Source organism: Salmo salar, chromosome ssa27, assembly GCF_905237065.1.
Source record: "Salmo salar chromosome ssa27, Ssal_v3.1, whole genome shotgun sequence".
Taxonomy (NCBI): domain Eukaryota; kingdom Metazoa; phylum Chordata; class Actinopteri; order Salmoniformes; family Salmonidae; genus Salmo; species Salmo salar.
The window spans coordinates 9724806-9737088 of NC_059468.1; the positions used below are offsets into that span (position 1 = coordinate 9724806).

At 45.9% G+C, this 12283-nt stretch overlaps 1 protein-coding gene across 4 annotated transcripts in view; it reads right to left on the minus strand.

The window, feature by feature from the left end:
- Nucleotides 1-1010: 1010 nt before the first annotated feature.
- LOC106588418 (glutamate receptor ionotropic, kainate 5) overlaps nucleotides 1011-12283 on the minus strand; it is a 34367-nt gene continuing 23094 nt past the window's right edge. For 2 of the 4 annotated variants that reach the window (XM_014177376.2, XM_014177377.2), the window contains exons 12-19: nucleotides 11623-11736; nucleotides 10403-10512; nucleotides 9945-10118; nucleotides 9001-9166; nucleotides 8271-8496; nucleotides 6697-6825; nucleotides 4000-4121; nucleotides 1011-3242 (exon numbers count right to left, since the gene is read on the minus strand). In XM_014177376.2, coding sequence (XP_014032851.1) covers nucleotides 2589-3242; nucleotides 4000-4121; nucleotides 6697-6825; nucleotides 8271-8496; nucleotides 9001-9166; nucleotides 9945-10118; nucleotides 10403-10512; nucleotides 11623-11736 — 1695 coding nt within the window. In that variant the 3' untranslated portion in view covers nucleotides 1011-2588. Of the gene's footprint in view, nucleotides 3243-3954; nucleotides 4122-6696; nucleotides 6826-8270; nucleotides 8497-9000; nucleotides 9167-9944; nucleotides 10119-10402; nucleotides 10513-11622; nucleotides 11737-12283 lie in introns of all 4 variants that reach the window. The other 2 variants (XM_014177373.2, XM_014177375.2) reach the window with 1 other exon arrangement.

Below are 12283 nucleotides of genomic sequence, written 5' to 3' on the forward strand. Positions count from 1 at the left end.
TACACTGTTAACTACTGATCCTGTGTTAGACTAGTGATGGCCAGGGGATGTTGTACTGTGAAAATCTATAAAATCTCTCAATCCCAAATTAAAATATTTCTGCGCACAAAAACACAGACATATGCAAAAATACCAGATATAGCAGTTTGTAATCATTTAAAAAAGATATATATATATATATATATATACAAACAAGCCTGAAGGTAGGGAATAATCCTGCTATCTTTCGTCATGAAAGGTCCAAGTTGGGACGCAGGCAGAGGAATTCAATGACACTCTTCCTGCGTAGCCTCAACTGTCTGTCCTCTTGGCACAGAAGTGACAACAGGTACAAGTCCACTGCCACCATTGAAATTCCATGCTACAGTGATAAAGTTGACCACATCTGAGGGGTCGAGGGTGGTATTAAACGTGACGTTCTTTCCCAGTACCACAAACTCAGGACCAGCTGGCAGAATGCCATCTATATTGCAGTATCCTGAGAGAGATTCGTTTTACAAGTGTGGATGGCATGGATATAGGCCTAAACTATCTGCAGTGGCAAGATAGATACAATCCACCGAATACATCAAGAAGCTTTGTTTTCTTAGCTCCGCTATTTAATGCAACAGTCATAATGTATTCAGTAATCTTACCAACAGCTGACATCAAAAGTCATAAGTGACCTCAAAATAAACTAATCCATCCAGGACGTCTGAAACCCTTCTAGTGACAGAGAAAAATGCATGCTACTTGTTGCTTTTACTGACTGAATGACTCTATTCTGCACTGCACTGTACCCTACTGCACTGTAGCTCCTTCTACTGAGACATAATGTATTGTTGAGGGCTCTCATGACTTGTATGGACCGGCCAGTGCAGTGTAAACCATCCTGTGTGACAGACCACCAATGACACAACTAGATACAGCAGGAAATTGTAACTTATAGCTATTAAATCAGGTTTATGTTCATGCACACACACACACACAGGCACAGACATATGCAACGGCACCAGATTCAGAAGTTTGTGTACTGTTTTTTATTCCAAATACCTTTTGTGAGTCTATATATTTAACATAAGACGACTACGCCCCTCTTACAGTACCCCACACTTCAACAGTAATAATAATAACAATATAATCGTAATAATATACATTTTGTCGTCATTTTCTTAATAATCCATTTAGCACTGGTATAGAAATCTGAGGGGAAATAAGAAAGAAAGAGCATTAAATATGACAAAATGCACTTTGACCCATTCTTTCCTCTGTATGCACACACACACACATACACACTTATGACCCCCGTATGAATCACACAGAACACACATTAACACAGGTTTCCTCTTACCATATGAATCACACAGAACACACATTAACACAGGTTTCCTCTTACCATTGGCCAGACAGGACTGTGCATTACGTTTCTCCTGTTCTGCTTCGTATAACTATACGCAATCATCGTTTCGTCTCATTTGTCATTCCTTGTGCTGAGTTTGGTATTCTCCTTTTCTCTTGCTATTTATATCCACTTTCTTAAATTCTGATCTGTTTGAAGGATTCACAACGTACCGTGTCGTTTAACTGTGCTCTGTAGCTCCGCTGCTCTGTCATTTGATGGGGCTACGATACACTAACTCTGTGTTTGAAACTCTGTGGCAAAACTGGCTTGTTGATCAGTGGAAGGCAAAGCCACACTCTGCTACTCTGACAAGCAAACACAGACTGTAATATTGAGTCCTGTGATCTGGGTGTACTGTCAGTATATGTTTTAGAGAAGGCCACTTTAGACTATTGACCTTTGAACTTTGTTCCCGGGCTTGTGATTGGTGGGAAAGAGACCTCATTTATGCACGAATGGTTATGATCTCCACATTGGCTTTCTTAAGGATCTTTAATGACAGACCAAAAACACGAGTCAATAACTAAACAGTGACCAAGAAACCAATGATGACAATAAAAAGATATTCTAAATAAAGCAAGATAGAAAATAAATTAGGCGAGTTAGACTCTGAGAGAAAGCAAATCGAAAACACAGATCCCAAAGTTCAAGCTCTTCCAGCTGCTCTGGGGAAAAAAATATGCATCTTCTTGTGAGAACCAACTTCTTGAAGCGCTAGAGTTTCTGTGTGTTTGAAGTCTTATGGTCCCCTGAACCTCTCCGGCGCTTGTTGGATAGGTCAAGTCCTCCCATCAGATCCAAGTGAAAGAGAGAGAGAAGGTCAAAAGCCAAAGCAGGCAGCTTGAACACACTTATGCCTACTGTTGAACGGTCACCACATGGTCTCTCACTGCACCGTAGGCAGCTAACGGTCATATGTGGTCAAAAGTAATTTCCCACTCCATAGACAGCCTGTTCCATTGCTTAGCAGGACTCCTGGTTTAGGAGGACAGCCTTGACTAGGTTGGTGTCTCCGCAAATTCTGCCCTGGAGAATAACCCCTTCGCCGCCCCCTCAAACGGGTCAGAGTGGTTTGATCCTGCCGTGTCAATGCGCTACAAGCTCACAGCCCCTTCCGCTCCTCGTTCCTACGCGTTTCTCTGTTGAACCCTGACCTTTGACTTTTAACCCTCGACTCTTGTCACATGTCCGATCCCTCCGTCCCTCCTCAGTCTTGTTTCCCCAGCAGCAGGTCTGTGGTGGGCGCCTTCGCCGGGGGTAAGGGCCGCGGAGGGGGCGTGGGCTTAGGTTTGGGTCGCTTGGGGCTCGCTGTGCCGCAGCCGCCCCCCTCGCTGTCGGTGTTGGTGGAGGAGGGTGGCGGGGGTGGAGTGAGGCGGGGCAGGGACATGGAAGAGTGTGGGCCGAGGTGGGGCGGGATGCGTGAGCAGGACGATGCTGACCTCAGGCTCTGGATGCGCCGACACTCCTGGCAGATCCGCACGTGGGCACAGCTCCGGGAGGGTGGCGCTGTGGCAGCCTCGGCCGGGGGAGGGGGAGTTGTGGTGTTGGCACCCAGCGGGTCCTCCAGGAGGCGCTGTGGCCCCGGGCCCATGTCTGAGGGCCCCCCCCCTACGGCCCCGCATCCACCCCCTGCTGCTCCCCCTCCGCCAGTCAGGTGGCCCGAGCTGCTGTACAGCTTGCCGTTACTGAGGCGCATCTCGCGGACTAGGCGGATGGGTCTCGGGACACCCAGCTGGAGGCGGGTGGGGTGGCGCAGGACGCCGCCAGTGCTGGCCAAGGGACGCCGCCGCCGAGAGCGTGAGCTCTTCTTACAGGAGATGGCGTTGCGGAACTCAGTCAGCATCTCCTGACACACTGACACCTAGGTGAGAGAGAAGAGGAAGATAGAGGCAGAGAGCGACAGAGAGAGGGAGAGGAGGGATAGGGAGATAAAGAGAGAAGGGGATGATCGTGTGAATGTGGGAGAGAAAGACAGAGGAAAATCTTCCGAGGTTTACTAAAGTTGTTGCACTGTTCAAATACGGTGGGAAATGGAAATATGACAAATAAGTAGCTACCTCCAGTGACACTGACACACATTCAAAAGGATCTCACATTCAGAGCGAAGCTAAAGACGGAGACAGGAATCACAAAAACAAAGAAAGCAGCAAGCAGAGATAAAGTAGGGGCAAATGAAAGTCACAAACAGCGTTTTACCCAGACGACAATGAAATAAACAACACAATGGACTAGCGGGAGGAATAACAATGACCAACACAAAACATAGAGACAGAGACAGGAGTGAGAGAGAGAGAGAGAGAGAGAGAGAGAAAGGGGGAGAGAGAACTGAATCCCAGACAGCCTAGACAGAGAGCTAGAGAGACGAGGGAGCGAGAGAGAAATGGAGAGAAACACAGGATAAAGAAAGGAAACGCAGACATCAACCATCCCCCACTGTTTGCTTGCAGCCATTTACACATCGACACGACGACGCCGAAGCACAACACTCACTGCACTGCACTACACACCACACGAGAGAGAGGGAGAGAGAGAGCGAGCTGGCGGACTGGAGTTGTGTTGCCGTAGTAACCTACTGGAGGGTGTCTGTGGTTTCGGCCGGGGCAGGAGTGAGGGCGTACCTCGTCTGTCTCTGCCGAGCGGCGGGTGGACCACACAAACTCCATGACGGCCACGAACACGGCGACGATGAGGCCACAGATCAACACCACAAAGATGCCCCCGATGTTCTCCATGCCCAGACCTGCGGAGGAACCGAGGAATTATGTACACAGTTCTAACACACGGATAGAGAGGGAAGGGTAGGGCTGTGTGTAAGGACATACACTTGCACACACATGCACGACACGCAAGCACGCACACAGATATTTATGATTACCCCCGGCACACACATAGGGCACAGAAAAAGCACAGGACAAAATGAAATAGCCTCCACGGGCTCATAAGGTCATTTTCATGCTCTCTATACAAAGCCTTAGGGGCCGAAAAGCTCTGTGAACCTTAAGCGGCCTAATGTTCCCACAGAGAGTGTGTGTGTCGCCAAAGACTTCAGTCACCCAAGTCATGGACTGTTCTCTCTGCTACCGCACGGCGAGCGGTACCGGAGCGCCAAGTCTAGGAAAAATGTATCCTTAACAGCTCCTACCCCCAAGCCATAAGACTGCTGAACAATTCATCAAATGGCCACCCAGACTATTTACATTGACACCTCCCCCCTTTGTTTTTACACTGCTGCTACTTGCTGTTAATATCTATGCATAGTCACTTTACCCCTACCTACATGTACAAATTACCTCGACTAACCAGTACCACCGCACATTGACTCGGTACCAGTACCCCCTGTACATAGATAGCCTCGTTATTGTTATTTTATTGTGTAACTTTTTTTTTTTGTTGGTACATTTACATTTTCGTCATTTAGCAGACGCTCTTATCCAGAGCGACTTACAGTAGTGAATGCATACATTTCATTTAATTTCATGCATTTTTTTTTTGTACTGGCCCCCCGTGGGAATCAAACCCACAACCCTGGCATTGCACACACCATGCTGGCGTTGCAAACACCATGCTCTACCAACTGAACCACAGGGAAGACTGGTAAATATTTTCTGAACTCTATTTCTTGAACTGCATTGTTGGTTAAGGGCTTGTAAGTAAGCATTTCTCGGTAGGGTCTACACCTGTTGTATACGGCGCATGTGACAAATTTGATTTGTTGTGGGTGTGTACAATTCAACAAGCCTGCATTCATTGACTTAATAAGTCAATCAACCACACAAATCCCCTTTGGCTCTTCCTGTTCTATTTCTAAGACAGAATATTCAACACGAAGGTTTTACATGTTTTTCTATTTTTTTTTTATCTTCAAAATGTCTCATAAGAATGCTCTGAGCAAGTACCCTTGTTATGTTGAGTGTATCAAAACAAAGGCTCAAGTCTCCCTGCTTTAACCTGAGGGCACTTATTTATCCCATGGATGACTCAGCCGTAACTAGTGTGTCTGGTTGAAAGTAGTGCACTATATAGGGATAGAGTGCCATTTGGGTCGCACCTGTGTCTTACTGCGGGGCTGCCAAATATGCAAACCACAAGCAACATCTAGCGTGCTACGTCTTGTTCTATATCGTCCAGTCTGTTGCTTGTAGCTATCTAAGCATTTGGAATGGGAGAAGGGTTAGCAGATGTCCCAAAAGGAAACTGCAGAAATGAAAAATAAGAAACATTTCAGAAAAGGGGGGAAATGTCTAACACACAGGCAAGGCAAATACAAAAACGAAATTTGCTTTGGCACACAAACACACACACACCATGTAAACATTTATATGCCCCTGGTAAAATGCAGTAATCATGACACTAATCAAATAAATCTTCCAAATTGAGTTTGTTCTTAAACCAACACTTGTTTTTCTCCTTGTTTTTCTCCTCAGGCATCATTGCATGCGCTATATGTACCGCAATTTTTCACGTGGCGAGTGGCTCGTCACCTATGCTTCGTCAACAAAACAATAACAACGGTGGTGGAGCGGACAGTGACGCAGTTTCCCCCTACTGCGGAATCCATCTTTAAGGATGAGGCATAATAAACCCAACATATTCACACACACACATATCTAACGCAAATGTAATGTCCAGCTGTGAGTCATTGTGATGGGAATAGAATGGACTACATTTATCAATTCACTTGTGTCCACGATTCTGTGACACCCAAATACATTGACTTTATAAGTATCTAAGAAACAAGTGCTTGCTACTACTTGAGGACATGTCAGCATTGTATTGTGTACAAATGGTATTGTGTACATTAGTAGTGTGCAATTCTAATGTGACTGCATAGGAGCTGGTTTGGAACAAATGAAGATTATCTCAGCGATTAGTATGACGGCTGACGGTTGCTGGGCAGTCGTTACCAAGAACAGGACCTGACGGAGATCCACTCCTGGATGGAAAAGTTGTGTATTTACTAGCCTCATTTAAGGTATACGATATGCTGAGCTGTGAGGGTGTGTGAGGGTTAGGGTCCTATTTCATTTCCCCACAAGTGTTTCATTCATTTTCATGCCTCTCAGAGTAGGAGTGCTGATCTAGGATCAGGTCCACCCTGTCCATCTAATCTTATTGATTAAGATCAAAAAGGAAAAACTGATCCCAGATGAGCAGGCCCACTTTGAAACGCTTGATATGGGGGCCCCCTGATCATTAGTTCTGGTACTTTGCCAGGTCTCCATTGCGAAAGAAGTCTTCTGACCTCAATGGGACTTCCTGGTTAAGTAAAGGTTAAATAAAATAAATACTACTGGCACAGGTGGTGCTGTACCCACCCTTGGCTCGGTGGTCCTCCTCCTTGGGGCACTGCCCCCCTTCCCACCACCTCCTCTTCAGGATCTCCAGCCTGTTGTTCTCTGCCAGCTGTAACACCCCCAGAGTGATCTCCTCTTTAAACGGCGAGCCTGGGGAAGAGGGGGAGGAGGGAGAGCGATAGAGGGTGGGGGAGAGAAAGAGAGAGAGGGCGGGAGAGAAAGAGTTACAGAGAGGGAGGAAAGGAGAGAGGGAGAGAGAGAAACAGACAGATGGGGAAGGAGGGAGAGAAGGAGTGAAAGAGAGAGAGAGAACAATATCACTGTTGCTAATTGTGTTTACTACTCATTGTGTATCACCATGTCCTCATTATTGATTTCACTTCCTGTGTCGTTGCTTGCCGATTAAAGATAGTGACTTATCGTGCCAATAAAGTTCAATGAATTGAATCGAATCAAGATGGAGCGAGGAAGCAAGAGAGGATTGGGAATAGAGAGGGCTTTAAAAAGAGGTAGAGAACGTGGTGATGGAGAAAGAAAACGAGGGAGGGGGTGAGTGAGCGAGAGGGAGGGAGAGAGAGAGAAATTTATAATTGGGACTCTGCACTACATGTGAGCCAACTGTAACCATGGAGGTTGGCATCCATGCTGTTGTGCAAATACAACAAACACCAATTATACTGTACATGTAAGTCAGAGGTTGTAAGGTAGGCCAGCCAGACATACTGTTAATATTCAGTAATAGGCTAGTTAGCTGGGATGGAACCATCTGTGAACTCCACAGATGGATCTCCGCTAACAAAGCTAACAAAATGTTAAATGTCAAAAATGTTCCCCCTGAGATTTTCACTTTGGGACCTCTGTTCCCAAGCGTTCCATCCCAATTCCATCCCCGGCTAATAGGGAAGGCGAAAGAGCTCACACATAGCTGGAGTCATGTAAATACATATTTCCCCCCCCAAAAAACAAGGATCCAAGCCTGTCCTTAAATCTGTCGCTGAGAACCACCTATTTGTGTAACATCAAAGTTGCTGAGGAAGAAGTAACTGTAGCCATGGCGACAGGTTTCTTAAAGAAAATGTGGGTGATGAGATGGGAGTTATTTCTGACCTTTGGGCTGGAAGGCCAATGTAAAGGCATGTTGATGAAAGAAAGAGGAACCGTATCCCTGGTCAGTCCTTGAGGGAAATGTGATACTGTATCTCTGAGGCCTACTTTGATGTTTTTAAATTCTGGGAATTCTTTGGGAAAAAAATGTCCCAAGGCTGTAATACATAGCCAGGAATCAATCTAAACCAGGTGGGTTTGATGTTAAAGTGGGCCTCCAGCAAGAACATGCAAGGTCACATTTATGTTTATCATCAAAATAAAATGAGAGAGGTGTACTAACATAAGTTAGATGGAAATTACACCATATAAAAATAGAGCTCTTGGTGGTTAGGGTGTGAAACCGTAACTCTTGGTGTTCAGCATGCCTCCTAACCCATCCTTCTCTCCTTCCCTCATTCTCTCTCCTCCACCCTCTCGAACACTCACTCAGTGGCATTTTGATGGCAGTCCTCACTCCTTCTCCCCCCCCCCACTCCCTCTCCACTCACCCAGGGGCATGCCGATGCCGTAGCCCTTGGTGTCGAGAAGACCACCTATTTGGGTGAGGTTACAGTTGAGGCGGCGGTGGTACTTGTTCATGGTGCTCTCCAGCAGGAAGGCGTATTTAGAGTTGACCACGCGGGCGATGCCCTCCTCTGTGCTCTTCACAAACACACTGGGCTGCTTGGAGTGCATGTAGTTCCACATGCGCTGGTACGTCTGGTAGCGCGAGTTCTGTTAATGGGTGTGTTGAAGGTTGTCATGGCAAGACAAGAAGGGTTTTTGAACTTTTTGTGATACCCCCAACAAATACACATGAACCCCCATCCCCTCTCTCTCACACACACACACACACACACACACACACACACACACACACACACACACACACACACACACACACACACACACACACACACACACACACACACACACACACACACACACACACACACACACTCACACACACACCCCTGCACCAGCGGCATAGCGCAGCTTAGAATGGCCCCCCCACAACATCTGAGCAAGGCCCCAACCACGTTTTTTTATTGTTGCAGTTTTATAGCTAATCTCATGCCATTTTACACACTTCTCCATGAAGCTGAGAGAAAATGTTCTTTTTTAAGCAAATTTCCTGCAATTCTACACATATTGCAATGAGCCTTTTTCATATTTAAAGCTAAATCCTTGTAATTCTAAACATACATGTATGACCTGTTCACATCATACAATCCCTACCATGAAGAAGGTCATGGTGGAGCCTCCTTGGATGGTGCCATATTGGATGTTTGTCTGGTCAGCCAGGTCGTCAGGAGACTCGATGGGCACCTCCATCCTCTGAACAGTAAGGAAGGCTGCCAGGTTGGCCGTGTAGGAGGAGATGATGATTAGAGTGAACGCCCACCTGGGATGGAGAGACAGGGGACAGGCATATTATCACAAGTTACACTATGGCAAAGTTAAGCCTAGCCTACTCCTGGACTAAAAAAGATACCTATATGATCTTAGTTGTTGTCCAGAATAGGGTGGAAGAATTATGGTACCTTTCCCAAAATGCAATTTTTTTACAAACATCCTGGTTGCATTTCCTGCTTTTTCACTACTTATTCTCTCCTGAGTCTTGGAATCTTCCACCCAGGATTTCTGGAAAACCTGGGAAATGTGGGAAGTTACCAGAACCCTAGTCCAGAAATAGGCTTCATCTGTGTCCAGGAGACCATCCCATTTTACTACACCTCAAAGTTCTGCTATTTTTCTGAATCCTTGTGAAGGTCAAAATGACAAATTGTTGAACTCTTTCCATTCACAAAATGCTGTTGCACTGATATAATGAAACGTTTGTTGATCGTCTGAGCATCTACAGTACATAGCTATCAAAAAAAGTAACTTATTGCACCACTTTACCCTTTAGGTTGAACCCAGTTTTATTCTGAACAGTGCATTGCAGTATCAAGACAATTCAGAGTTAATGGAGCTAACAAACTAGAGTGAGAAGTGGGTGAGGTTGGGTGCGGCACAATACTGCGGCATAATATAATTCCCATCAGTATATGACTGCCATCTGCTTGATCTGATGAACAGTAGCTTTGAGAGAAGAGTAAAGTGGAGGAAGGGAGGAGGAAGGAATACAGAGATTGATACTGTAGCTAGACCCCCCTCCCACACAGCCCATACACACTCACCAGACCCCGGAGACGCAGCGCGTGGACAGGGCGCGGGGCATGATCTCAGAGCCCTGCTGCATGAAGCCCCCCACGGGGAACCACAGGCTGTTGCCCAGGGTGTACTGGTTCTCCAGCACGTCCTTTCGCCCCATAGGACACGGGTGGGAGTTGTACCACTCATACGGACTCAACCTGGGAGGTGGACAGAGAGAGAGGTGGACTATGAGCTTTAGTCTTCAACATATGATTTACACATACTAGCATCGTGTCTTAATGAGTGAAAAAAAAGATCCCCAAAATTGCATTTCGCTTCTCTCTATTAGATAAGTAGATGAGGGAAAGAAGACTTGTATAACCTCTGGTCCCAGATCTGTTTGTGTTGCATAGCCAACAGATATAGGACCACCAGGCTACTCTAACTAGTGTATGCAGGTTGAGGTGTCCCCCCCAGCCCACTAGGTGACGTAGTTAGCTACCTGGCGGCTAGGAAGAGCACACAGCTGACAGCCAGGTAGGCCAGCAGCATGAAGAGCCACACGGCCGGAGAGAACGGGTCCAGGAAGGAGAAATAACCTGGCTTCCGTCCCTGATTGGAGGACGAGGACAAAGCTAGTGTTAACAGAGATCAATAGTGGACGGTGCAGTTCAGATTTCAAACACAATGGGGCAGAGTATTGGCATTGATTGCATTACAGACTGGGCAATGTGAGTACAAGGTCGTATTCACTAGGACTTAACAGAGCAAAAGGTTTTGCAGCCGAAAATGGAAACAAGTTGTTTCAGTCCATTTTCTTCAATTTGGTACCTAATGAATACAACCCACGACAGCTTGAGTAATTAAATTGATAATGGAATATATTCGACTACAGAGTAAGTGTGGTTTGTTTTATTTGTTGTCCACATATGATAATTGCTTTTTGGATGAATCCGGTTGGGAGTGGCACTTTATTTTAACATCTGCTTATAATCGTAGTTTGAATACATCCCTATTCATGACTTGTAGATGATTACGTGTCCTCATAAGAATTTTAATTAATTTTTTTATTTTACGAGGCAAGTCAGTGAAGAACAAATTCTTATTTTCAATGACGGCCTAAGAACAGTGCCCCTTGTTCAGGGGCAGAACGACATATTTGTATCTTGTCAGCTCAGGGACTTGAACTTGCAACCTTTCGGTTACTAGTCCAACACTCTAACCACTAGGCTACCCTGCCGCCCTGATTGATTGAGTGATTGATACATGTAATGTACTTGCCTATGGGACTAGATACATACACGCCTGATAGACATTTTTGCTAATGCTTAACAAAGCATTTTATCACGGGCTATAAACAGTTTATAGGCACACAAATAAAGTGTTAGCCGAGGTAGTAACAACTAAGCCATATACGGAACAATGTATACAACAGTGCATATTCCACTGCACCCCTGGTCCAGCTGGAGGCTTTCCATTGCTTTCCATTACTTTCTATTGCTTTCCATTACTTTCCATTGCTTTCCATTACTTTCCATTGCTTTCTATTGCTTTTTCATAGCTAGAACTGACACTAAGGACATGGCAAGAGCTGTGACAACACTCACAGTGGAAAAGCACCAACATTAACAGTAACAGCACACATAATCTGTACTCAATGACAGTGCCTTACCATTAGTGGTAAGTCATAACTAAATGGACTGGTCTCCGTGGTCATCTTACCAAATGGACTCTGTACAGGATGCTGATGCCCAGAGACATGAAGGGTTTGGAGAAATCTATCACCTTCTCCCTCTCTGAGGTGATGGTGAACCCAGCTACCGCCAAGTCTGCTTTCTGTAGGAGAGAGGGACAGGCGGAGATGGATAGGGCGAGGGGGGATGGGGGAGAGGAGAGGAATAGAGGGATAGAGAGAGAGACAGAGAAAGAAAGCGAGAGAGAGAGAGATGAAGAGAGAGAAGGAAGGGAGAGAGAGCAATATAGAGAAGGGAGAGAGGGAGAAAAGACAACAGAGCGAGAGAAAAATATTGAGGGAGAGAGACATAAGACAGAGGGGAGTCGAAGAGAGAGGAAGAGAGAGCAGAGATGGAGAGAGATATAAAAAAAACAGATGTTATCGAGGAGGACTTGAAAGCAGTCTTGACATGTAAGAAAGCAGGAGGGGAAGAGTCTTCAAGAGGGAGGTCTAGAGGAAGGAGAGGGGCGGGAAACACCATAGTCATCATAGAGTGCATGGCTGCTCCAACAAAAACAAGACCCCAGACACCTCTCAGTTCCTTAATTACAGCTTAATTGATTAACGAGGACAGACTCGTTAACGAGTTTCACCCACTTTCATCATGCCGTACCAGAAGAGAGGGAGAGAGAGAGAGAGAGAAGGGGG